This window comes from Dunckerocampus dactyliophorus, chromosome 19 (assembly GCF_027744805.1).
Source record: "Dunckerocampus dactyliophorus isolate RoL2022-P2 chromosome 19, RoL_Ddac_1.1, whole genome shotgun sequence".
Classification (NCBI taxonomy): Eukaryota; Metazoa; Chordata; class Actinopteri; order Syngnathiformes; family Syngnathidae; genus Dunckerocampus; species Dunckerocampus dactyliophorus.
Window position 1 is genome coordinate 20,018,652 of NC_072837.1, and position 13,452 is coordinate 20,032,103.

General features: G+C 49.1%; 1 protein-coding gene across 1 annotated transcript; it reads right to left on the minus strand.

Annotated features, from left to right (window-relative positions):
• Positions 1-5,352: 5,352 nt before the first annotated feature.
• On the minus strand, positions 5,353-11,511 carry chgb (chromogranin B). Its single transcript, XM_054762671.1, has 7 exons — positions 11,271-11,511; positions 11,142-11,188; positions 9,022-9,112; positions 7,687-8,950; positions 7,492-7,588; positions 7,331-7,432; positions 5,353-5,654 (listed from the first exon to the last, which is right to left on the minus strand). Exons 1-7 carry the CDS (start codon positions 11,494-11,496, stop codon positions 5,574-5,576), a joined length of 1,908 nt encoding a protein of 635 aa, XP_054618646.1. The 5' UTR covers positions 11,497-11,511; the 3' UTR covers positions 5,353-5,573.
• Between the last annotated feature and the right edge of the window lie 1,941 nt (positions 11,512-13,452).

Genomic DNA, 13,452 nt, shown 5'->3' on the forward strand with positions numbered 1-13,452 from the left:
TGTTCATCATAAGATAAGCCTTTATGCTGATGATGTATTACTCTTCCTAGATAATTCACAATCTTCATCTCACTCATTAAAAATTATAGCACCTTCTCAGATTACTCCATTAACTGGTCTAAATCCACAGTACTGCCCATTAACTTTGGTTTCCAGAGCACCCCCTCTTTCCCACTGAGTTCAGGGAACATTAAGTATTTGGGTATTAACTTTTCCTCCAACCTGTCAGACCTGATCCGCTTGAATTATACTCCACTATTGAAGTCAATAGAGGATGATCTTGCACGTTGGAGAACCTTGCCCATCTCACTTACAGGCAGAGTACCCACCGTGAAAATGATGATTTTACCAAAGGTTAATTATCTATTTTCCATGATCCCCACCAAACCATCTATAATTTGGTTCAAGTCATTAGATTCATATATAAATAAATTTCTTTGGAAAAATAAGCCAGCACGAATAAGTCTCAAAACGTTACAAAAATCTAAAGAATATGGGGGCTTAGAACTCCCAAACTTCTCCAACTACTTCCTTGCAAACAGGTTACAGTATATCTTAAAATGGATCAAACCTAACCCATTGGATTATTTATGGCTAGACATAGAACAATCACTTAGCCATGAAATCCCAATTTGTAACCTGCCCTTCATTAGCCAAATCCTCCGGAAAAATAATTGTTTTAAAAGTAAAAATATAAGCACCACTCTGACAGCTTGGTGGGAATTTCTAAAAATAACAAAATTCTCGCTCACTCCTTGCCAATACACTCCCGTCTGGAATAATCCTGACATCTTGCTTAAAAAGAAACCATTAAATTTCCCAACATGGCACGAAAAAGGAATGTTGTATGAAAAATATAATTATAGGAAACAACTTTATTTCATTTCACGACCTTGTTACACAGTATGGAATAAATCATAATAAATTTCTTGAATACATACAAATTAACTCTATAATTAAAGCAAGTTTCAGGACTATATCACGGGAAAGCAATACCACTATTGACCAATTTTTAAAAATATCTGCCCCTAAAACATTATCTAAATTATATGTTCTACTTTCAAAAAATGACAACACAATCGGAGTACCAATCTCCAAATGGAACTCAGATTTATCTACAAGCTGTGACCCTGAATTCTGGAAGCAAATATGTCTCAATGCTTCCCGGTTAATCAATCATCCCAACCTACAGCTGATTCAGTTTAAAATCCTTCATGGAGTACACTACACAGGACATAGAATGTTTAGAATGGGCTTAACTGACTCTAACATCTGTACACACTGCTCAGACCATAGAATAGATGACTACTTACACTCCATGAGGACCTGTGCTCCCATTAAAAATTTTTGGCACCGAGTGTGTGAGGACCTATCTTTGGCACTTGGGTTCTCCATTCCTACCTCCCCTTTACTATGCCTGCTGGGCGATCTCTCCACAATTGATGTAGAAACAAACCAAACACAGCTTCTCATCACTGCATTAAGCATCGCCAAGAAAACCATTTTCATCAATTGGAAATCAAGGAAGAAAGTGAACATAGCTCTTTACAAAAATCTTTTGTTAGATCATATAGCTATGGAGAGAATGTCTGCTGAATCTAAGGAACAAATGTCTGAATTTCAGTCTATATGGGCACCAATAATTAATTCCCTGACCTGACTCTCAGGGGGGTGAGGGCATCTGTCTCTGCCCCTAAGGGGCTCACTCATCTGGCTTGGGGTGTGGTCCTGGTCACTGGGTGCCCGTGCGGGCGGGCGGCATGGTGTTCTTCTGTGTGGTGCTGGCCGGGATCGGCGGGGGGATGCTTGCTCAGGGGTGGGGCGGTCGGGGGTGGCTTTGGGTGGGGGGCTTGGGGGTGGGGCTGGTGGGGGGCTGGCGGGCGGTCCCTGCTACTTGCTGGTGTCTGGCTAGTCTCTGCTTCCTGGCTGGCAGTTGTCTCCCTCCCTCCGGGGTTTCTCCCTTGGCACGTTGGTGGATGGGCGGGGGGTGGGGTGGTGGCCGGTCTGCGGCGCGGCGTGGCGGGGCGGGCGTGGGCGTTTGCTTGGGCACCGGTCGTGCGGTGCTTGCTTCTCTGTCCCTCCTTGGTGCCTCTGGCTCGCGTGCTTCGTGGGTGTGGCCGTGCTCCGCTCTATGTGGTGTCCGGTTCTCTTGTGGTCGCCGTAGTGTTGCTCCCTTGCCGGCCGTGGTGGTATGCGGGGGCCGCGTGGGTGCGGTTCCCGCTGTTCTGGTGGCGGTCGGGTCTGCCTTGGGGCGTGTGGCTGGTCCGTGGTGTTTGGCGGTTTGGGGGTGGCGCTGTGGACGCTACCTCCGGTGGGGCTCCTGTGTGTGGGGGCGCTGGGGGTATTGCCTCTAGCGGGTTGGGTGGGCCGGACTGGGCGTCCTGGCGGGCCGGGTAGGGCCTGTGGTGTGTCCTGCGGCCTGTGGCTCGCCCGAGCTGTGGTGGGTGGCCAGTCGGTCATGTGTCCTTGGTCCTCCCCTGCTCGGTTTGGGCGGCGTTGGTGTGTGGGCATTTGGGGCCCCCGTCCTTCCTGTTCCACTGCACCACCTCTCATACACATAGGACTTTGAGGGGTGGCCTACGGTCGGGCGTGGTTGGGGGAGTGGGGGAGTTGCCTTGCAGGGGCTCCTTTGCCCCTGCCATGCCATTGACCTGTTGCCCCCCAATTTTAATCGCACAGTAGACACTTAGGGTTTGGGGGGGGCTGGTCAGGTGAGGGGCCCACCGAGCGGCAACTGTCCCCCGATTTTAATTGCATCATTAGCTATCATCCACATACATCCCTATCATATACATGCACACAGATACACCCCTCAGGGACACAGAGACCAGCTCTACATAGCTGTCCTCTTTTATTTTATTTTATTTTATTTATTTTTTTAATTGCATAATGGACACAATTACACCTTATCACATACACGGGTGGGGCGGGCTGGATTGGGGTGTCTCATGCCTGTTCCGCGGCGCCTGCCCGCCAGGGTCGGGGGTGTGGCTGTGGACCTGTCCGCTGGCCGTCGCTCCGGTGCGCGAGTGGTGCGCCATCAGCTCTGGTGGCATGTGGCTGGTCTGGCTTCTGGTGGCTGGTGGGGTCCGTCGGCTGGTCTGCTGCTGGTTTCGCCTTCTCGGCTCTGGTGCTTGGCCTCCCTGCAGCTTGGGGTGCGGCACTCCCGCTCCCTCTCCGGGGTTTGCTGACCCACGGGTGTCGGCTGGCGCTGTGTGGTGGTTCGCCTGGCTGATCGCCCGTTTGCTCGCCCGCTTGCTCATTTGCCCGCTTTCCTCCTCGCTAGCTCCTCTGTCTGCCTTGCTGGCGGTGTCCTACCGTTGGGATGGGGTGGCCTGGTGTCTTCCTGCTCCCCAGCGGTCCGCACTCTCCGCGCCGCGGGTTCTGGGTTGTATGTCTGGGACCCCAGGGTCCCCGGCTCCGCTGCTCCTTGGGTTACCAACGGGGGATAGAGCAAGGCTTCCGGGTGTCGGGCAGTCGACCACTGTGTGTGTGCGCATTTGTGAGTGCGTGTGCGCGCCCGCGTGTGTGTGTGTGTGTGCGCTCTCGGGTGTGTGTGTGTGTGTGTGTGTGTGTGTCCGTATGTGTGTTTGTGTGTGTACGTGGGTGCGTAGGAGTGTGTATGTGCGTGCGTATATGTGTGTGTGCTTTTATTTTTTATTTATTTTAGTTATTTATTTTTTGTGGGGGGGGGCATACAGGGGTTAGCTCCGTGGGGTCAGGTGGTGGGTGATACATCTCTGCCGCCCGTGCCTCCACCGGATGGGTGGGGGATGTGCCTCCTGCATCCCTGGGCGGGGCGGTCCTGTGTCGGGGGTCGGGCGGGGGCTGGCCCGAGTCGGGCCGGGCTCTGTTCCCTGGGGGTGGGGGTGGCGGTGGGACCTCCACGTTCCGGCGTGGGCGGGCTTCTTTCCGGTTGTGGGGGGTCTCTGGGCCTGCTGGGGTGTGGCCCCCGGTACTCGTCTGCCTCTGTGGGGTGTGATCTCTCGCTGGTCTCAGGGGTTGGCTGTCCTCCGGTCCGCCGGCGCCCTGTCTTTGGCTGGGATTACCTCTCTTGGGCCCCTTGCTGGTCTTCCCGGGGGGGAGGGCTCTCTGGGCTGGCTCTTGGGGCACTGATCTTTGTGCTGCCTGCCCCTGTGGGCCTGGTGGCCTTCTGGTGGCGGGGGCTCGGCCTGGCTATTTGGGGCGGGGCTCTCTGGGAGGTGGAAGGCGGCCCCTTTCCTTTCATGCATTCTCAGTGACAATTACACGCCCACACATTCTTGCACCTTTATATATATGAAGTCTTCCCCACATACAGAGATACCTGTACATATGCACACTCACAGTACATACGTACTTCCCCACATTACTCACTGAGTTAACCAGGGTGTTATTATGTTGTTGGTTTTATTACAGCGACGGTGATATCAGCAGTATGACTATAGTTTTTGTTTTTTTTTACAATGATGTGCATTACAGTAATTATCATTCTGTTCACTATCATGGATAATCATTTTCATTACTACAATTATGTGTGACTGTTTCAATGCAGTATTGTCATTGTGATCACTATCATAGTTCATCATTTCATGACTACTGTTATGTGTGACTGTTTCAATGCAGTATTGTCTTTGTGATCACTATCATAATTCATCATTTCATGACTACTATTATGTGTGACTGTTTCAATGCAGTATTGTCATTGTGATCACTATCATGGTTCATCATTTCATGACTACTATTATGTGTGATTGTCATTGACAGCGTTATCATTGTGGTTGTTGATATTGTTTTGTCCTTTGTCCTTATGTCCTTGTTTGTCTTGATAGTTGTCACAGACATTTATTTGCTGATGTCGTTCTGTATGTTTCTGTTGTTCTGTTCTTGTTGTCACAATTGTTGTTGTTGCTGCTGTTGTCCTTGTCTCTTGTCTCTCTTTTTTTGTCCCCCTCTTAATTTATGTGCTACCTTTGACAATATTGGGAACCTCACTCCATCCACTTTCTTTTGGTCTGTTAAATCTATGCAAACTATGTGCTAACCTTGCCTGTCTGGGGAACCTCACTCCATTCTCCACCCACTTCTGCCGCTTGCTCTCCATATTTAATGTCATTTAACGTGGAGCTGAACTTAGTAGGTGTGAACATTCAAACAGAACAAAATCTTTATTTTGATTGGGATTGATTGGGAAAGAGACTAAAAATCGATGAATTAGCTTCTTTCGACACATTTTCCACATTCATTTGATTTCAAGTGTGTCTGTGGGGAATAAATCTCCACGTGAATAATAAGTTGTTCAAACTAAAAGGCAGCCAAAGCTGAGGCTCAGAGCTAAACATTTCCATTTAGTGATTTTTGTTGGGAATGTGTTGTCAGGAAAGACACGTGTTTGGTCCCACAATTCCTTTTTTATTGATGACGAACGGGGCAGACGTCACGAGATACTTTCTATAGAAACATCGAAAACATTCCCATGCTGGTTGCAGGAGATCACATCAAAACAGCACAAAGACAAGCTTTTTTAAACACATTAACACGGAAGACGTGACACTTAAACAGCACTTTCTTTTTGTTGTGTTTTTCTACAAAGCTCATTCTTTCTTCTCATGCAACTTAGCAGCAATTTTCTTCAGCTCAGCATCCATGGCCGCCAGGTTTTCCAGCGCTTTCTCCTGCAACAAAAAGCTTCATGACATATTTGTTGTACATATGCTCCCGCTAGCCGTCTCCTCCTGTTTTTTAATTGTTCATCCAGCCACGCGTGACGCCGTGCCGCCTCAAAGTGAGCCACAGTTTGCCTTTTAATGGCCACGTTATGACTTTGATGGCCCCGGGAGGTCGTAAGCGTTCCTTGCCGTGAAAAGGCTGCGGCAGCCATAAAAAAGCTGCTGTGCCCGAAAGCGAATGAAGAAAACATTTCCATGCAGGAATGCGGTCAATCGCGCACATGTTACGCGTGTTTCTGTGCAGGTTTTGAGGCCAAGTCACGAAGCACACAGCCTGACATCTCCGTGCAGACTGGACATTTCCATAATGAGCCTCTGCATTTTCTCCCCCAGTGAATCTGTGGCGAAGCCACTGGATGTGCTTCGTGGCTTTGCCGGGTCAGCGAGCAAGAGCTGGAGCATAATTTATGGGCCTGCCCGCAGAACAACATGTTATGAAACTGTCTTTGCTTAGCGTCTGTTGCAGAACCCTGCTTTGGAATCTTTAAAGGTGTTCTACTCACCAGAAATGACTGTTAATGATGTTGTACCCTAATACGGCTTCCTAGAACTTGCTGGAGACTTTATGAGCAGCAAACAGGAGAAAAATCTATCATCTCATTTGTTTGCTCCACTTGTGGGAGAACAACAGCTCAATGAGGCTTTTCATGAAGTCTCCTTCCTCACGGACATGACACCACCCTCCTAGATTCAACTGGAGTTGGTGCACACGTGGAGGTGAGAAGGACTGGAGCAAATTAGGATGTGTTGATTAGTCCTCATGAAATATGACGACATCACTACTATCAGGAAAAGCAGAGTATAGAGGGGGAGGAGCTGCCCAGCGTGGCCCAGCAAGGTGCACTGTATTCGGGCACACGCTCCGAGCAGCCGGTGTGACGCCACGGAGGTCAAACCTTTTGCCCTTCTCAGATGCCGCGGCACTGGCGTTTCAGGTTGCTGATAAGGTTTTTGTGTGCTCCGTGTTTTGGGTTTTTTTCCCCTCATAGTGGAGCATCTGGTACACCGAGCACACACAATGTCTTCCTCTGAACGTGAACGTTTGCTTACAAGTGAGCTGATGGGAAGTTACGACAGGTCGTTAACGTTGCAGGCAGGAGAACAAAGTAGCACTAGTGTAACGGATGCCAGCCTGTGAGGCTGTGCCAGTGTACGTTGGTAAACCCCACTCCCTCTGCCTTGAGGTCTGTGCTGAATATGCGGTCGACAGTCGTGTGGTCAGCGCTCTCGTCTCCCACTGCAAAGGTCCTGTGTTTGATCCCCAGTGCGGGCAGGGCGGTTTACACTTGCTTTGCTCACCTGCACAGTACGATAATCTTCCTTAGTGGAACGTTCTTTAAATGATGGCTTGTCGGCGCTATTTTGACTGTTATCGGTACAGTATTGGTAGTGGCATGACATCAGAATTCCCTCATATCCACCCGTTAATTATCATGCTCCCCTACTATACACCCATCATGTCAAGGGCAGTTTTGTTCAACAAAAAAAAGGCTTTGCTACGCATCTTGAACTCTGGTGACTGTCTGTCAGGCAGCTCCGGTTTGATCATTTAGTTTTTGTCCTAAGCTAGCATGTTAGCACTTTAGCTCACATAGCTATGCTAGCTTTGCGTGTTCCCTCACCTCCTGCGCGGTGAGAGCCATCGGCCGCACGTCGCCCTCGGGCCCCTCCTGGCCGGCCAGCTGGTTGAGCTTGTAGCGCAGCAGCTTGGCCACCTCCTCCATCTGCACACATTCAAACATAAGAAGCACATCAGGACCAGACACCGCTGGGCTAGACCTACCTTGTTTGGTGTAGCGTGACCTTCCGCATCCCTCTTGTACCAGGCGGGGTGGTAGAAGCCTCGCGAGATCCACGGATTGCGCTTGTCTGGAAGATACCTGGAAAAAGAAGATCAATGACGCCAAGCAGGACCAAAGTCTTCATCATCGTTCTCCTTGATTTGATTGGTAATCTGGAGCGTCTGATGCAGAAGTACCTCAGAACTTCACTTCTGTCTTCATCAGATTCCACAGAATCACCTCTCAGATCTTCTTCATCTGTTGATTCCCCTCCACGCTTGTGGTATTTCTTCTTGTGGTGGTACCGATGCCTGGGCTTCCATATGCGCTTCTGTACGTTTTCACCGTCAAAGGCCCAGTACTCCTGACTGCGCTCTCCATCCGACTCCTCCCCCTTCTCCTCTGAAAGTTCCTCGTCGCGCTTGTGCTTCTTCTGGTGGTACCTCCCAGGCCTCCAGTCTCTCTTGTCAAAATCCCAGGATTCCTGGCTGCGTTCCTCGTCTGGATCCTCTCTGGCTTCCTCTGAGAGTTCCTCATCCCGCTTGTGTCTTCTCTGGTGGTATCGCCCAGGTCTCCAGTCTCTCTTGTATCTATCAGTGTCAAAATCCCAGGATTCTTGGCTGCGTTCCTCGTCTGGTTCCTCTTTGGCGTCTTCGGAGAGTTCTTCGTCACGCTTGTGTCTCCTCTGGTGGTACCTCCCAGGTCTCCAGTCTCGCTTGTCAAAATCCCAGGATTCTTGACTGCGTTCCTCATCGGGTTCCTCATCCCGTTTGTGACTCTTCTGGTGGTACCTCCCAGGTCTCCAGTCTCTTTTATCTCTCCCAGTGTCAAAATCCCAGGATTCCTGGCTGCGTTCCTCATCGGAATCCTCCCTGGCTTCCTCTGAGAGTTCCTCATCCCTTTTGTGTCTCCTCTGGTGGTACCTCCCAGGCCTCCAGTCCCTCTTGTCCCTCTCGTCGTCAAGACCCCAGGATTCCTGGCTGCGTTCTTCGTAGTCCTCTTCATCTGAAGCGTCGTTGCCACGTTTGTGGAGCTTCTTCTTGTGGTGATAGCGATGCCTGGGCTTCCAGATGCGCTTGTACCGCTCCTCTTCATCGTCGCCGTACCTTTTCACCAAATCCCAGGACTCTTGGCTGCGCTCTCCGTCATCATCCGGCTCCTCTTCTGCCTCCTCATCTCGTTTGTGCTTCTTCAGGTGGTACCTTCCAGGCCTCCAGCTGCTCCTCTTTTCTCTCTCTTCCTCCTCTTCTGCATTGTCCTCCTGGTGTCTCTTCTCCAAACTCCAGGATTCCTGACTGTGCTCATCCTCCAGGTTGTCCCTCTTGGGTTCCACGGACTTAAGGAGGGCTTGGATGTCTTGCATGTCCGCGCCTTTGGCCTCGGGCTCATCTCCGTGATCGTTCTTCTCCTCCTCATGGTGGGCTTCGTTGCTCTTCTTGTCCAGCGGTGCATGTTTCACCCCTGCGGACAAAATGAGATGTGTTGTCTTTTCTTGCCTGTTTTTCCCAAAATAACTGGAATGTTCCACAAACCTGCTTGGAGGATGTCCTTGCATTCCTGATCCAGCTGAGCGTCGGGTTTGGAGAGAGCCTTGGACAGAACTTCCATCAAACATCTCGTCACCTGATTGGAAATACGGAGAGGTCAAGCAGTCAAGGTTGTGCTTTACTTTGGCCCATGCCACCAAGGGGATGTCATGGTGGCATGGTTGCGGGTTTATGCAAGACCGCATCATAGAACCCAGCAGGACCGTGGTCCATTTTCACACCTGTACAGGATTCTTTTTTCCCACTTTTTGTTCACATGTTGATTTTGTTTGAGAATCTGGTACACACAGGAAGTGTCTGTCTGTATTGTGATCCAAATGATGAGGTCTTACTACGTGGCGGGTCAGGGACCCATGGACTTTGCCATCAAAGTGAGGTGGGGGCCCACACTGCACAGTGAAGCCTTCCTTTGACGTTTCCCTTCAGTTCTCAGACAATCAAATATGAATGTAATGAGCAAGATGAGATGTGTGGAGGCGATGTGGTGCATTTAGGTGCCGCTCATCCTTTGTGCTCATGTGCTCATGCGTGTGGCTCTCCTGAGATAACGCCTTGCTTCTCTGACGAGAGCTTCAGATAAAGACGCTTTCATTTCCCGTCAGGCTGGAATGTTTCATATTGTGATGAAAATCCAGCATGTGAGATAAACGCAAGAAGCATTCATGCAGTACCTTGGGGTGGGGGGGGGGTTACCGTACTCCTAAAATGTCTTTCAGGTTTCCAGGTGAGTTATTAAGAATATTTGGTTCATTGCTGCTTGAAGGATGCACATAAATACATTCATATTGCAGCTTAGCGTAGTTGGTCATAGTATTTCCTATGGGGGGGGGGGCAAACCACTGCCTTAAGGAATTCTAACTACTCACATGAAGTCCTCACAATCAACGGTAAAGAAATGCTTTTTTTCACCAAAGTGAAAGGTTGAAAAGAAACCTCAGCATATCTCCACTCTTTCTTTGGCTTTTGGGTAGGTGTAGGGGGTGGGGGGTAAGAAGATTAAACTATGATGGCAACCATAGACCAAGGAATGTAATAAAACCCAATACTGTCAGTAATGTAGTACGGATAACAGAATGTAAGCTGCAAAGTCAGCAGTGTGAAGAGACTCGCCTCCAAGTGCACACGGTAAATCCTCCCTTTGGATGTTTGTCACGGCGCCATCAAAGGGTGAGTCTTCATCCTTCGTGCCACAGATGACAGGACATCCCGTGGATGACAGGACGGCCCGTGGCTGAGAAGGACGTGCCATGGATGACAGGATGTGCCGTGGTGACAGGACGTCCCGTGGATGACGGGACGTGCCGTGGCCGAGAAGGAGTGACAAAAAGCTTCTTCTCTCATTTCTTCTGGAAGTGATACGTTTTTTTTGTTGCCTTTGTCCTCCTCCCCCACTCCATTTTTAAAGACTTTCTTCAATTTAGAATAAGTACATTGGAGAGGCTAACTAGTTAGCTTGCTATGCTAGCGGCGGCTGTCTGATATGTCCCTGCAATGATGCCATACCCGACACAATGTGATGTAATAGGAGTGTAAAGGCGACTATAGGGGTGTTATTTCATGTCAAGAGGGCTCTAATCATGTTAAAAGTCATAAACAGATTTTCTGTGCTCTAAATACCAAAATATGTCCTTTATTTCACGGAAATTCACTGACCGTGGTCGCATCTGGAACCAATTAAACGGGGGATGACTGTATTTAAATATTTGTTGGACGTTGGCTAACTTCTTTTTACACTTGTGACGGAGTTAAGAAGGATAAAATGTGACTTGTTTGTATGGTTGAAGGTGGTAGGATGGTGACAGTTTGACCCTGGAAGGGATTATTTCTATAGTTGGAGGATTTCCAACTGAAAGCAGAAGAAATCAGCAGCCTGAGGATTTCATGTCAATAAAAAGCAGCTGAATTGAAGTTTAGCATATATGATAGCAATGAGAATCCCAGAAGGGAGAGTGGGCTGCTTGCATGGAGTTGCACGCTGCAAATAGAGTCAGGCGTGACTGATGTACATTAAATGCACAGCACTGCTTGCGTGTTGATTGCCTGGAAGTTCTGCACGTATAATAATGCACAAATGCATGCACAAACGACAAGAAAAAAAGACTTGCCACATCTTCTCTCTGCGCGTCGCTCCCTGTTGGAAGCGCTTGATTTCCTGCAGAATGGAGAATAATACAATAAGAGTCCTGCTGAAAGTGTCACGTGTCTCTGTCCGTGGTGCTGAAGTCCTCACTCACCTGCCAGCAGCAGCAGCAGCAGCAGAAGACGACGAGGAGTTGGAGCAGTCATCTTCTTCTCGGAGCTCATTTGCCATCCAATGCGGCGGGAGAGCTGCTCCTGGCCGGCTCCTCCTCGCTCCTGTGGCGGCTGCAGGAGGAGGAGGAGAAGCGCCTCCAATAAAAAGGCGCTCGGCGTGGAGGAGGAGGAGGGGGGATGGAGCGTGGGAGGGGATGCTCGTGTCATGACTCATTAGACCTGAGGGAAGAAGATCCTCTCGCTCTCTCTTTCCATCTCTGCTGCTGCAACAAACACCAGCCGTGCGCGTCTTTGGAGCAAATTACCTCACACAGGTGACGAGTTGAACATCTTATTCAGACCGGGGGGGTCGGTCGGCGGGGGGGCGCTTAATGCCGCGAGGAGCCTGAAGGCAGATGGAAACATCAGGACAAATTGTACGCTGCACAACCTGCAAACTTCATTATCAGAACACACACACGCACACGCACACACACACACCTTCCTTTTCATCAAGACACTATTGTACCCAGCATCATATGCTCATTCAAATATATATGACTAACTATATATGACTATCTATATATGACTATATACAACTATGTATGACTATCTATATATGACTATATACAACTATGTATGACTATCTATATATGACTATATACAACTATGTATGACTATCTATATATGACTATATACAACTATATATGACTATCTATATATGACTATATACAACTATATATGACTATCTATATATGACTATATACAACTATATATGACTATCTATATATGACTATATACAACTATATATGACTATCTATATATGACTATATACAACTATGTATGACTATCTATATATGACTATCTATTGTCTATACTATCTATATGACTATTTTTTTTTTTTCAAAATGGCGCCGTGTGAGTGGCTGCCGGTTAAAGCAGCTCTGTACTTTTCTTCCACCTTTTAGTGTTTTTAGAGTATTTTAGTCTTCTTCTTACTTTTTCTTTTGGTCGCATTTGGTCGAGTGTGCAGTTATGGAGGTTGATATTGTTACATTTTTAGTCTGCGCCTTGATGCTCTTTGAACTTTTCAGTTCAACTGTGGGAAACCTCTTGGGCCATGGCTCCCCATTCAACCAAGGCTCCATTGTTTACACCCGGGATCAGCTGTTAGCCCTGTGCCACACACCCCCTCTCTGCACGGAGAGGCCGGAGATCCCCAAGGAGCTGCGGAGGAGCAGAAGAGGATGCAGGTCGGGAGTGAAGTGCAAGAAGCGGAAAAGACGGTACAAGCCATGTCTACCGTCTGTCATCATGGGGAACGTAAGATCTCTCCCCAACAAGATGGAAGAGCTAACGGCGCTGATCCGACTGCAGAGGGAGTACCGGGAATGCAGCCTCATGTGCTTCACGGAGACGTGGCTGAGTGAACTTTCTCCGGATTCACATGTCACACTGGACGGATTCCAGTTGGTACGAGCGGACAGGAATGCAACGGAGAGCGGTAAGAAGAAGGGAGGGGGAATCGCTGTGTTTGTGAATGATAGATGGTGCCACCCGGGACACATCTGTGTGAAGGAGCAACTGTGCACCAGAGACGTGGAACTGTTAGCGGTTAGCATGCGGCCGTACTACCTTCCGAGGGAGTTTTCACATGTTATTGCTATGACTGTGCACATCCCCCCCTCAGCGGTCGCTGCTGCAGCTATAGAGCAGATCCACACCATCGTCTCTCAACTTCAGAACCAGCACCCCCAATCCCTCCTCCTCATCTCCGGTGACTTCAATCATGCTTCCCTGTCCTCTGCTCTTCCCACCTTCACCCAGTATGTCAAATGCCACACTAGAGACAATAAAACTTTGGACCTCCTGTATGCAAACATCAAGGATGCATACACCTCAACCCCCCTCACCCCGCTGGGTCGTTCTGATCACAACCTCGTCCATCTCGTCACAGACTACACTCCAGTAGTGAATAGACAACCCCCTGTGAAGAGGCCTGTGAAGCAGTGGTCTGAGGAGAGCAGTGCTAGGCTCAGAGACTGCTTCCAGACAACAGACTGGGAAGCGCTCTGTAGTCCCCATGGCAGTGACATTGACAGCATGACGCACTGCATTACAGACTATATCAACTTCTGTGTGGAGAACACTGTGCCCTCCAAGGTGGTGCGGTGTTTTCCCAAC